This window comes from Bemisia tabaci, chromosome 6, assembly GCF_918797505.1.
Source record: "Bemisia tabaci chromosome 6, PGI_BMITA_v3".
Lineage (NCBI taxonomy): Eukaryota > Metazoa > Arthropoda > Insecta > Hemiptera > Aleyrodidae > Bemisia > Bemisia tabaci.
In genome coordinates this window covers 19191015-19205427 of record NC_092798.1, presented here as the reverse complement: position 1 = coordinate 19205427, position 14413 = coordinate 19191015, and the positions used below count along the sequence as shown (strand labels likewise).

Genomic DNA, 14413 nt, shown 5'->3' with positions numbered 1-14413 from the left:
TTTTTCCAAAAGAGCCAGAATTTATAGTTCCAAATTGCAAAATGCAGTCCAATTTAGCCTCCCAGCATCTTACTGAAGGGGGCTTCGCCTCCAACTTTAGGGAGAGGTCAAAGTTTGGTTAGGAATTGGCCAATTTTGAAAGTTTAATAAGCATTTCAGTTAAAATTTTCCATAATTTCTGACGTTGATGAAATAATTTCTAAAAGCCTCCTTCCACACTTATATTATTTTCCAAAAAAGTCATGAATATTTTGCCCTGAATTTTTAGATACGTTTGATTAAGTTTTCAATTGAGGTTGTTAAAAAATCAGCCGAAAGAAATTCAATATAATTTGACAGCATGATTCTTTTTCTAAAGAGAGGCTCAGTTCATTTGTTTTCCCAGTTATATCAATTGATACTACTGTAATATATTATTAGGCAAAAGATCATTAAAAGTCGATTTGTGTGTTCTATTTGAGCTACATCTCAGTATTCTTATCGTAGATAAGAAAGAATAAAGGAAAGAAAGAATAACGCACATATGTAGCCTTCATGTATTTAACAACGTCAAATTTTTAGAAAATTGTTTTTCTGCTCAAAAAACCCTGATTTTTTTCTTCTTAAATTACATCCTCTGAAAATCTGACAGTTACTGGAGGAACACTCGGCCAAAGAGGGTTATGGCAACGCTCAAATATTGATGTGGCGTTTCTTCTTATAGCACAGTAGTAAAGAGCTGCGACAATGTATTGAGAAGACAGGTTTCGCTCCGCCCTCCCTTTGGTTTTTTAGGTGATATACAGTTATTCTAGCTCGAAAACCCTCGTTTGTGAAACGCCCAAGACTTGCATTTAAAAACATTGCACCGTCGGTCGTATTCGCGATGATCAGGTAAATTCCTTCGCGATCATTCGCCGGCGCGAATTTTTTCCTTAAACGTGAAAAAAGTACACTCCGTCTCCCCTCTGTTCTCAGGCCAAATCACCTCACTGTTATTGACTTTCTTTGAACCACTAAGCGAAGGTCGTTTATTGGCCGGTCGTCGTTTACCTGAAAAGAAACAGCCTAGTTTCTATAGGTGATTGAATGCGCGACGTCATTTCGATGCACATTACCGTTGCGTTTTATGTGCGCAATGACACAAAAATTGGCGTTTGCTCTTATTCTGACTGGAGAGTTCAAAAGCTTTGTATGATCAGTGCCAAGATATTAACGCACGTCAGATAATTTTTTCAGAACTACACAGCGCACTGCCGTCCTAAGCGGTGGCGTGGCGTGAATGATCGATTATCGATATCTTTCCATTTGAAGGTATGGTAAAGAATCGATTACTAAGGTGTTCGCTGCGAACACTCTGATAATCGATGTTTTTTCATAGCTTTGAGTGGCGTATCAATCGATATATCGCAATGCACGCCACGCCACTGGCTAAGTAAAAACGCCGTGGAAGCATTCGAATATTACCAAATTTCTCGTTTGAAAAGATTTATTGAAATTTGAAATTTTCAGACTTTTAGATCAAATAACGTACAAAACCCTCTGAAAAATCGGAGGGGAAATTTTCACAAATTTTTCTGAAAATTCGCGCTTTGTCGGAGGAAATTTTGCAACGCTTGATGGCTCAGACGGCCTTCTTACTTAGCACAGCAAAGCAGTGCTCCGGTTTACAATACTTTACCCTACTCTTTCATCTTATTTATCCTATAAAGGTTTCCTCGTTAATATTTCCACCATACTTGTTCTCGGTGTTTCGTCTTAATGAGTGAAAATATATTAAATATGTAAAAGTCTTCGTTGATTTGGGTGTTTTTGCTAAAGACGATCTGTACGAGGCGATAGTTATATTAGAACGTGCATTGGTTTTTTCTTCTCGCAATTGACTGTAACTGCCGATTAGTATGAACAAATGTGTAATGTATTTGTAAGTACCTCTTGAATTTGCAGCTTATAAAGTATAATCTGTTTACTAGCAGGTAAAAAAAAAAGAATAAAAAGAAGGAGAGAAAAAATGATGGTGTAAATGTAATCCGCGTGCCTGATTTGTAATTTTATGAACGTAGCGTATCCTGCATTCATGCAAAAAACAAATCATACATTCTCATTTATCAAAATTGCGTAACGCTTTGCCTCCTCCGCGGTAGGATTCTATGGCGTATTTTATCAAAAACTAATTTGATTCTTTTCGAAATTAAAAAAATAGAATTTTTGAGACATTAATTAATCAATGCAAGTGTTATCCTCGTATAATTTCGTACGTTTCTTTCGTTTCCAGTTTTTTTTTACCCTTCTCTATAATGTAAAGGCATCGTAACGCATGACGTGTATAACTTAACGCATGGCGTGTAACTTAACGCACAACGCCTGAGCCGTAAAGCGCTTGGGGGTGGGGGGGGGGGGTCGGACCGCGAAACGATGAGGGAGCGTACGCCCCCTAGTCATATTCTAATTAAACAACAATTCATGCCCTATGCGAGACTGACAAATGCAAATTCTTCATTCTCCACGATCTCTTTAATGTGGCACGTTATGGTACTTCAAAGCGGAAAACTACGTCAGAGTTCATGATACTAGTACCCGAGGGTGATACTCGGTACCCCACACACCATGTATGGACCGCGTTAAACAGAAAGGAGCCAAGCAACACCAGCTATTGCCAAATTTAATTCAGCAATTTAATTTTTTACATGAAAACGGTTGTGCGGATTTTCGTGCAAATTTCAGTGAAAATTCACCATAGTACGAAGCATATTCGCTAAAAATTTCAAAGGAATCCAAACAAACGTTCTCTCGTAAAAAATTTAATTGCCTAGTTAAATTTGCAAATAGCTGATGTGGCTTGGTTCCTTTTTGTTAAACTCGGTCTATATAGTAGCGAAGGACCGTTCGAAAAAAGAGTACATACGAATTTTTTGCTGCTAAGATTGTGCAGCTTTCGATGCCTTTCTTTGTCAATCAGAGGCTTTGAATTGTCTAAATTTTCCTTCTAAGGTATCCTAATTTTTTTGGGGTAAATTTTCTGAAAATTTCGTGCAGGGTTAAATAAATTTTAATTGGAGTAAGAGAACGGCGAAGTTGCACAATCTTAGCAACACGAGATGAACATGTGTCTTTTCTCTGAACGATCCTTCAATATGCTTATTTACAAGTAAATAGTCTACGTGATAAGTGTCTTAATCGGCCGAAGATGAGTCGCCAGCTGGCTCATCATTTGCGCATCTAAATTCATGCCGCGTGATCACTTCCTTGATAGGAAACACTCTCGAAACCCTGAAGAGATATGAAAGTCAACGATCCAGCGGATTTCACGACGTTTTGGCTCCAGTAGAACAATAAATCATTTCAGTAAGGAAGTCAGTGGGTCTGAGCTTTTTTTCTACGTTAGATAGGATTTCCCTTTCGAGGCACTAAGAAGTATTTAATCCTCATTTAGATAATAATATATTAATTTACGTGGGTTTTTTGAGCATTGAAAATGTTTTACTAAGGTCCTATTGATATAGCTTGATACCTGGTTTGCTCTTGTTCAAGCTCATTAGTCATCCCCACTTAATCTGAGCCCAGTGTAGCATCCTATGACACCCTGCACGACATTTGGACCGCGTTAAACAGAAGGGAACCAAGCCACATCAACTATTGCCAAATTTAACTGGGCAATTTAATTTTTTACATGAAAACGGTTGTGCGGATTTTCGTGCAAATTTCAGTGAAAATTCTCCGTAGTGCGAAGCAAATTCCTTAAAATTTTCAAAGAAATCCGAACAAGCGTTCTCTCGTAAAAAATTTACTTGCCCAGTTAAACTAGGCAACAGCTGATGTGGCTTGGTACCTTTCTGTTAAACTCGGTTCATTTATATGTCATCACGGATACGTCAAGCGTCAAAAAGGAATGAAATCAAGATGAACTCCTTAAGGATGCACACATATAGATTCCACTAGCATGGAGTCTATGCATGACATCTTTGAAGTAGAATTACCGAGCTCAGATTCAGTACGGGAAATCGAAGATGGAAGGTGGATTTTCACATGAAGTCAATATTTATAAAATTCCATTGGGACGCCTGGGATACGATCAGAGATAAGAGACCCTCCACTGGCTTCCTGGTGGCAGGTGAAAACTTTCACTTTTGAGGATTCAACACCTCTATATGGACAATCATAAGGGAATCACAGTCATCATACCCACTAGGTGGATAATGAGCTCCGGACGACGTAATGAGCAAAAAAAGTTCGCCAAACTTTCGTATGTACGTTGTTCAGCACAATGGCGTTGCTAGGAATTCTTTAGGGGGGAGGGGGGTTCATTCAAAAATGTGACGGTGAATTTACACGTCCCAAATGATATAATATGCCTGTCCTCCAAAAGAAAAAAAAGGTACAAGTAACGAGGCTGAGGGGGGTGGAATCCAGACACCTTGGAACCCCCCCCCCCCCCTTGTCTGCGCCGCTGGTTCAACATCCTCCTATTAGGTAGGTTAAAATATACATTTTTGAGTCTCAAAAGTAAAAGCTCCCACTATGCCAGGACAGTAATGGAGGGTCTCTTGTCTCTGAATACGACTAAGGCAAGTAAGTACGAAGCAAGCAACTTACATTTCAACTAGAGGGCAGGCGCCAACCCGCCGAACCTAGGTGATCAACCAGTCTTCTGCCCTCGTTTCGGCGCCGCTCTCTGAGTATTATGCCTCCTGGTCGGCGTGTGAGCTTTCCTCCGAACATTCCTCCTCGCAATCGACGGCGCTCGCTCGCTCTTCTTCTCGATCTTCTGGATGTTGGACGCCCACATGTTCGGCATGAAATGGAGCTGGGGGAACCTCCTCCGGACCATCTCCTTCTTCTCCTCGCGGGTCATCCTCTTCTTCGCTTTGAAGAGGTTGTTCGTGTTGTTGACCGTCGTCACGGTTTTCTTGACCGTCTTCGTCGGTTTGATCAGGTTCGGGCTGGGTTGGATGGCGGCCCCCGCGGAAAGCTCCTGGGGCTGCGGGGGGATGCCGTACTTTCGCCTGTAGTTCCCGTCGGGGTCGTATTTCGTGGCCAGTGCGTTCCAGTACTCCTTCTTGTACGTGATCAGGTACGCTATCACGCGGCTCGCATGCTTTCGCTGCATCTGGCTGCACTTTGCGCAGTCTGTTGCCAATGCATCCGGCACAGCCGCTGAAACAAAACAAAATTTCAGGTTATTATATATTTATTCAATACATTGTGCATGATATTATGACCAAACAGCTTGTCTGGTATGGTCATGTTCAACGAATGGCAGATGATAGGTTGCCTAAGAAGGTACTAGATTGGGTTCCTCCTGGGAGAAGACTTAGGGGACGTCCAGCAAAATCGTGGATATGTGGCATTCAAGATGACATCACAAGATGCCATTTACCAGATGACCTCTGGATCGATAGGCGAGGATGGCGATTAGGTGTCGCAGAGCGCCCGGGCGCGCTGTAAAGCGACTCGAATGTATGCATATTTATTCAATACTACAAAATAGAGTACCTTTATAGGGGAGAGTATGGTTATATTGCGGTTACCACCTCCGATTGGCTCAGCCATCTTAGGTTGAATGGAGACTTTTAGGGCCTAAAAATGGCGGACGCTGTAAGTAGATGTAAATACAAAATGACGCAAAATGTAGTTTCATTCGCATATCGCAACGAGAACGTTATACTAAAATTCATTATTACGGCGGATTTACATAGTTTTACGGCTAATCATGTGCCCTTTCGAGAAAAATCTATTAGATATAGTAAGGTTGGCAGCATGTGCAGTTGGTGATAGATAGGTGGCAATGTGGCATAAGCAGTTCCGTTCTCTCGTTCGGGGAACGACGATAGGTTCACCGCAATGTGTATGAAATTTTCATGTTTTGGCATGTATTGCAATAATTTTTTCTACCTCATGCACAATCAGTCTAATTGTCGATTATGCGGTGAATGCAGATTTGATCTAACGATTGTTGTTATCAATGAATATACATTTCAACTCTTATTTAAAATTAAAGGTAGTACGTAAAATAGTCGTCAGTGAGACGGCGCCTAATTCAACAAATTTGAAGATGAGACGTAAACACATTGACTTCGTAACGGAACTAATCATAACAATTGAATTAAATCAAAACTCTAGCCTGTATCTATATAGAAAAATATTAATCCGTATGATAATGATGTAATTTTGGCTAATTGGTTGTTTTCAAGTGATATTATTCCATGCTTGAAATGTTTAGATTCTCTCATGAGCGTGACCTGTGTGCATTTTTGGTACGCACTGTCTGTTTACGGTGACTGGTGACCTTGCGACTCGAGTTGTGTGTGAGCATCCGACCGCATGAGAACATGTAGAATGCCGAAAAGCAGGAAAAATTAATTTTCATCAAAGAAATCACCAACTTTTATATTGAATTAAATGCTGAGCATCGTCACTATGAATGAGGACAAGAATAGGTATTACCATACTAGTGCTACGTTATAAAAATTAATGCAGAAGGGGAGAAGGGCATCATGGTAATTACTAATTCCTATTTCTAAATTAATTTTTATTATTTCATCGAAGAATAATAATGCTTCCTGTTGTATACAAAAATATCTCATTTTTCGTATTACTTGCCTCGTGCTATACACCAAATCTTTATTCGTAAACGCTTATTTTATTAGTTTCACGATAGCGGATAAAAAGTTGCAATTTAATATCATTAATACCATTCTTGAACTTAATCATTGGCAAAATCTGAGAATCTTCATTTAAATGTTTCATTCGCCCTCATAGCGATATCTGAAACAGCAAAAATAATTTATTCTTGTGGAGACTTGAACGCCGCGCGCCGAGTAGAAAAAACAACTAATCATCGCAAGCGGGAAACTGCCTGCAAAAATCACGAAGGAACTTACTTTATGTTGTTTTTTAACAAAAATCAGCGGGAAAAATTCTAAAAAATCAATTTTAATTTAATGATTTACATTTTATCGAGTGACACAATTTCACAGAGTCGCCATCGCAAAAAAATATCTATTGACTTTAAGAAGATGTATGAGAGAAGCTATCTGAATCTTTTACTGAATAATATATTTCTGATAATTTCTTATCGTTTTGAAGGTCAAGACGTTGATAATGGCCTAAGAGGCTCAGAGATTGATCAGTTTCTGTGTATTGCAATGTTGCCAATTTTTTTTTTTTTTTTTTTTTTTTTTTTTTTTTTTTATAAGGAAGACATTTTCGGACTTTTATTCCTCCCAGAATCTACAGCCAAGGTATATAGTTTTGACGTTACTATTTTAAACGACAAGGCAAATGGGTTGGACTTGAAATCCAAGGCATTGAAAAACGCCAAATGAACACTCGAGAATTGCCAAATTTCTCCGCAATAAACGTGTATTTTTGAGGAAAGTTATTCTTATTTTTCCTTGAAATTTTCAGATATTTTAGATAAAGTCGCAGACATAATTGTCTGAAAATTTCGCAGAAAATATTCAAAATTTCCCCAGTAAGTGGGTTTTTATTGAAGAAAATCTGGCAACGTCTAAGGGCTCTTACGGCGTTTTCCCTTAGCACGGTAGTATATACAACGATTCATTTTCCCGTGTACGTTGCTTCATCCGGGGACCGACCAAATAAGAGTTTTCAAAAAATTAGAGCGTTGCTTCAGACAGAAGGATTTCAGAGGTGAAGGGAAGTGCAGGAGCATGCGCTCCTCGAGGATACTACGAAGTGGGATCAGAGCTATTTATTTCTCTATCGACTGCAATCCGACCAACTTCCGTAGTTTTGCAAGGAGAGTTACAAGCACAAAGAGCGAGAAGCCCATCTCATCGGCTGTCGAATGCAGTCGTTACAATAAAACCCGGGTAAGCGGAGTTCATATCCCGACGCCGCACAGTGGATCGAGTCAATGAGAGAGGTCGGACATAAAATGGACCGCGTTAAACAGAAAGGAACCAAGCCACATCAGCTATTGCCAAAAATAGGGAGATTTCATTTTTACGAGAGACCGTCTGCGCACATTCCTTTGAAAATTTTCAGGAATTTGCTTTGTATTACGGAGAAAATTCACTGAAATTTGCACAAAAACCCGCACTACCATTTTCATGTAAAAAATTAAATTGCCCGATTAAATTTGGCAAAAGATGATGTGGCTTGGTTCCTTTCTGTTTAACGCGGTCCAACTTTTTGACTAAAATCGCAAATTTTTATGTTTATTTTGTCACATTTTAAATTTTAAAGGGTGCTCCTGACAGAAAATCTCACGAGAAAACCAATGGAACCACTTTTAAAACCTCAAAAGCTTGTATAAACGGAGTTATAAGCGTTTTAAGTTTCCAAATATTGTCCGACCATTCCCATAGGCTCGATCCACTGTGCGACGGTGGAGCTCAAACCGTGACTCCTTGACATTTTTCCGCCGTTAATTAATATTTTCCGCTTGCTTTCACATATTTCCTATTTGCACGAGCGCGGAGCCGACCGCGCAAGAAGAGGCGGGCGGTACCCTTGAGAAGATGACCGAAGATCCTCTCGCTCCTCCGATGGGATGATGCGCAGGCGCAGGCGCCAATGCCCCCATATACGCTTAATTACTCACAACGCTCGCGGCTCGCAGTGTTTTTGCACCGAGACAGTTACTGCCGTGCTAAGGAAAAACGCCGTAAGAGCCTTCAGACGTTGCCAAGTTTCCTTCGATAAAAACCGAATTTACTGGGAAAATTGTGAATATTTTTCCCCGAAATTTTCAGACCATTTTGTACGCAATATTATCTAAAATATATGAAAATTTACAAGAAAAATTTGCATAAATATCGTCAAAAATACAAAGCTTAACAAAGGAAATTTGGCAACTCTCGAATGTTCATACGACGTTTTTCCTTAGCCCGGCAGAGTAAGCCACCTAATGACGTTCTCATGAATAGCTTTCGTTCACGTTTTGGAATAGTTCGTGTTATTTAACGCGAGTCCTTTACCGAAGATGCACGAATACACGAAAAATGGGTCAGGCGCGTCTGTCGCAGAATCTTGGTTTCATGGTTGATTATAGATTAGCGAAAATAATGAGATCCGTTCGAGCAGGAGAAACAGTCATTGTAAAAATGTTGAAAAGTGCCAGACCGGAAAACAGGTCAAGTAATAAAATATAAAAAAATATTAAACGCTCTCACCAGTCAGAAGGTAGGTGGATCCAGGAGGGGGGAGGATGCGGGGTGCCCCTACCCCCTGATTGCCCGAAAAAAAGGAGGAAGAAAAAGAGAAGGAATTAGGAACGTAGGAAAGAAAAAGGAAAGACGCTTACATTTGGTAATTATTCATGACAACATTAACTCAAACTGCACGTTAGATGCTTCAAAAATTCAAAAATTTTCTAGGAGAGGCGCAGGGACCCCTACGCGCCCCTTCCCCTTCGCGGTGCCTGGACCCGCAGTGGCGTGGCGTGAATTGCGATATATCGATCGTGATGTCATTTAAACCAATGGAAAATGATCGATAAACAGGGTGTTCACAGCGAACACCTTAATAATCGATTCTTTACCATAGGTTTAAATGACATAACAATCGAGACATCGCTATTCACGCCACGCCACTGGATCCGCCTATATGCGTCAGAATTAGACGCATTTATACTAAAAGGAACTATGTGCATAGGGTTTGCGCGAGGCATAGTTCCTTTTGGCTTAAATACGTTCAATTTATCGTTAAAACCGACGCGTTTCGGCCCATACCGGCCATCAATTCGCTTTTCAGATGTTGGCTGGCGTAGGCCGAAATACCTCGATTTTAACAATAAATTCAGACTGATGAATGTTTTTTCAATCGTGGTAAGGTCAAATTGTCCATTAAGGCCCTTCTTACCCACAGAAATGGTCAAACTTTTAAAAATGCGCAAGAAAGTGTCAAGCGGAGCACATTCTACTTTTTAAAAGCTTTTCCTTTCAGATTATGACTCAGTTCCCTTGTTGCATCTTATAATAAAGACATTATTTAGTGTTCGAAGTTGGTTTTACTCGTGTATTCCCGGAAGACAGCACATTTTCCGATGCATTCGCTGTAACTTAACTATTAGTGCATAGTTGGCTGTTTTCCCCATGAATATATTTTTGAGTACCTCACGAGAAGCTACAAACGTAAGGCGGAACACAGCTAATTTTGCTCTCATACTTAAAATAATAGAGAGATCAGGTACTATGAGGTATTTTTGTGGGAAAATAAGAAGGCCAAAAGGACACGAAAATTGATGTATGTACTTAAGTATCATTTTTTGAGAAGTTTTGTGGATGGAATGATCCCACACGTAATTACGATAGGTACAACTGAGGAAAAGTGATCCACGGGTATTTGGATCCTTAATCACCTGAATTTATTCTCCCAAACTAATAATTTTTTTTTCTTTCAGGAATGCATTCTTTTTCGGACTCTCTCCACCTATTCATGAAAAACTGTTGACCACGCTGTGAAAAAAACTTAGCTTTAGGCAAGTCACTGCATGATTATTGCTCAGACTCGTTTCTTTTGCCTTGGCCTGCTAATAAGATGATCAAATTCCACTGAATTCTCCAGTCTTTCGATCAAGAAAATCAAGTTGGCTCTTTCTTTTAACGTAAGAATTTCTGACATAAGATTATTCCAATCCGAACAAAAGGAGATAGTTATCGGTTGGTTGGTAAATACATTTATTTATAGGTGCTTTAATGATTTTTTAAAAAAAGGATCTTTGGATTGTATTTCTAACTTTACTCGTAACAACATATAATTACTAATGAATGGGTGAATTTGTATGCCGTATGATTTTATTACGATGATTGAATTACATAGATTTTTAAGAAAAAATATTATGATAAGCTCGAATACGCCAATGTTCATTTTCACGACCATTATTTACAGACATACCTTTCCCCTTGAAAAACAAGGATGATAGCGTCATCCACCGAGTGAGTGTATGCACCAAGATCATGTTCTCTCCCAACCTGGTCTTATCCGTTGATGCAAAGGGAGAGACCAAAGAAAATTGTATGTATCACTCACTGGTAGAATCAAGGTGGCTTAAAACATCATGTCGACGACCAAAGTAAAAAAATGCATAAGTATCTTCACTCGTGATGTTGCAGGTCCTCGTCGCTGATGTTGAATTTTTGTAAAGAACACAATCCAACGGTTTCATTTTAAAATTTAACTAGCCTTTTTCTACCAAGAATAAACCATAGTCGTAAATTTTTAAGCTGTGCAACGGAGATGGGGTTTTTTTCTAATTTTCATCATTGACATGCATCAACGTGGGGAATGATACCATTTTCAATGACTCTTCAAAAATCTGATAAAAAAAAAATCTTCAACCTTCAGAAAGTGCAGCCATCATTCACGTTCACGGGTTGTACTAATAAAATTAGAGAAGTATTTGTGCATATACGACGGAAAGGAAGAAAATAACATTGAAAATAAGAATTGGAAGCAGTTTTAACCAGAATCAAGCCGACTGCATGTCACGTTGCACTGATATTCTCCGGTGTTTCATTTTTTAAGAGAGGACTAAAATACATGATACCTTGGAACTCTCGGAGAATATTTTCTTCTATTTCAAAAAATGCGCTTTTAAACTTTCAAGTCAGTGTGTTACTCGGTAATTCCTTTAAAAGAGAAACCAAATCATGTTTCAAAAATTAGGCAACTTTTGATGTCGGCAGGCAATAGTCGGATTGTCGAACCCGTTCAATTCCAACCTCAAAAAAAGAGACTTTGCGTCGAATTTAAGAGTTTTAGCAGACGATATGAATTCGATATATTCATTCAAATCCTGACGTTTCTTTAAAAAAAAACTGTTGCTTCCCCTGCCGCTTCTTATTTTTACCGGACGCGCAGGATGGTACTCCTGGTACTAACTCACGACCAAACAATTTGCAGCAATCAAAAGAATTTAAAATTTGCGTGTTTTTATGACTGATTGTTATGAAGATAAATGAAAAAAATCCTGTGAACAGATCGGTCGTTTAGAAAAAAAGGGACTGGAAAAATCCGCAAACCCAGTTTAAGTTGTCCGCACATGATAGGTGAGGGACGACTATAATAGTTTAGCTGACCCGGCAAAATCGAAGAGGTAATTAGAGGAGGTGCGATGTTTTACGGTAGCACGCGATCGCGAGACCTTGAGATCGACTCGAAACAGTAAGCCAGCGTTCAGGTTAGACCTGTCTTCTTAGATTCCTCACCGATTCCGTAATTAAATAAACAATTTTTATGGCCATGATAAGACGAGCACATTAGCAGGATTGAAAAATTAGCCGTTGATCGAATTCCAGAATTCTCAGGTGTAGGACTTACCTGGTTGTGAAGATTGGAGATTGTATGGTTGATTTTCATCAAAAACTTGAGAATAGTTGAGGGATAATCCGTTAATTGAACTGCATTTTTTAGTAAGGAACAACCATACCCATGGCGCATCTTTAAAACAGTGCCAAGGCGTGAATGATTAATCATCGATATTTATCCATTTGAAACTATGGTAAAGAATCGATTATTAAGGTGTCCGTTGCGAACACCCTGCTCATCGATTTTTTCCATACGTTCAAATGGCAGATCATTCGATAAATCGCAAAGCATGCCACGCCTCTACTCAAAAACAACATAAAAGTCAGTGGACTCAGTATACCTCTCTCATGCCAATAAGGGATGACTCAATCACAAACAAGCGTGCCAACAGTTACCGGATCTTATGACATATTTTGCATTTTAGACATTTTTTAGCCATTTCAAAGTATTAAAATAGTCAGATCTGATTGGTTTGGGTTTCAAAATACCCGTAAACTAATGATTTTTTTGATAATGATTTTGATGATGTTCCGATTTGGCTTTTGTGCAACCCTAATTCGCCGGAAAGCAGCTGATGCGGGTGCTCCGAACCATACCCTGTAAGTGTAACTCGCATCTTCACTTTACAGTTCAAGTTGGCCAGCTGTAATCAGAAGTAGCGCAACTAAACTTCAGGTGCCAATTTCTTCCCTGATTGTATTTTTTTCATGCACCCCTTTCATCACACCTAAAAATTTTCTCCAGATCAGAAAGAATACACTCAAAAAATTTCAAAGCCAGTTGCTTAATTGTTGTCAAAAATAAAATAAATAATCACGAAAAAAAGAGGACGGGGTTTTTGGATGATATGGAACTTTCCAAAAAATGGTGGTAATACCCCAATAAATTAGGTTATTGACCCAAATGTTGCGATACTACCTCACCTTGAGTTTCGGCACTACCCAAATTAATGGAAATGTTTATAATCATCCAACATATTGGGACCACAATCTTAGGGAATACCTCCTAACGCTTCTTTTTTCATGATAGGAGATTATACAACGTGTATGACAGTCAGGCTGATTCTAGTCATCGCAATTTAATTCAATCATTTGTTTCCGTAAGCTGAGGGAAGCGCGCGAACAACCAACCAGACGAGATTCCAAGCACGTGCAAATCTTGGCATTCGCACATGGCCCCCCGGTGTTTACGCGAGCGGCTTACGGACAAACGAAAGTGCAAGTGAGTCCGGTGATCGAGTCAAGAGAAAGTCCAGGATTACATCTTAATCGTAGTACTCAAAGCTTCGATGCCCCCCCCCCCTCCCCGCCCTCCACCCATAGCCATGCCCGAAAGAGCGAGTCTTTGACCGAGCAGCAGCCAAGTCGAGAGGCATCGTTGACCCAGTTATACGGTCGCGAGTCAAGTTCACGCACCGCTCAAGTTGAAGGTTTCTTTTTTTGTTTGAGAAACTCGTTAGTGTCACAAAAAAATCCTCCTGGCTCCTGCGAGCTTGCGTGCGGGCAGCTGGATGGATGTTGCGAATAACTTTCGAGGATCATGAGCGAGAGCTTTTTCGAGCAAACATCCTCCTCCGCCGAAAGACCAAACATTGCGCTTCGTCTTCGCTTTTGTTTAATTGTGCACTTACTTTCTCCGTGCGGTCCTCTTTGAAGCATCGTTTCCGGGGGCAAAGATTATGGACTGCGTGCCTACCGGCGAGCATAGCCTAAGTGAAATCCGAAATTTGATGATGCTATGTACCTGCGGCGCTTGTGGATTTAATCCTCGTCGATTTTTATGACCGATTTCTTATCTCATCTGTCTTTTTTAATAGCGTCAACCTCACGTGGAAATAAAAGTTAAATCGCAGAGCGGTAAATTAAATATTATTTAAAAATTATATTGGACGGAATAAAAACTCTTCCTGCATCTCTGTTGATGAATGCAATGATAACCTAACCAAAGTCTCATTTTCGGACTTTCGCAAATCGATGGTGAAACTGCAGAAGTACGTTTCTCGGTTTGCGGCGATGCAAACTTCCCGTCATACTTTATTTCCCACGTGGATTACTACTTTTCTTAACGACTTTTCTTCAAAACTTCGCTGAGTTTTTGTCTTCGAGTGAAAAATATTCTGAGAAAGTTTAAGCCATGATACTAGTTGGACTTCGATTTT

At 39.7% G+C, this 14413-nt stretch overlaps 1 protein-coding gene across 1 annotated transcript in view; it reads right to left on the bottom strand.

Annotated features, from left to right (window-relative positions):
• Positions 1-14413, bottom strand: part of LOC109042107 (putative odorant-binding protein A10) — a 42518-nt gene that overhangs the window by 8725 nt on the left and 19380 nt on the right. The window contains exon 2 of the mRNA XM_019058673.2: positions 4573-5133. Coding sequence (XP_018914218.2) covers positions 4616-5133 — 518 coding nt within the window. The 3' untranslated portion in view covers positions 4573-4615. The remainder of the gene's footprint in view (positions 1-4572; positions 5134-14413) is intronic.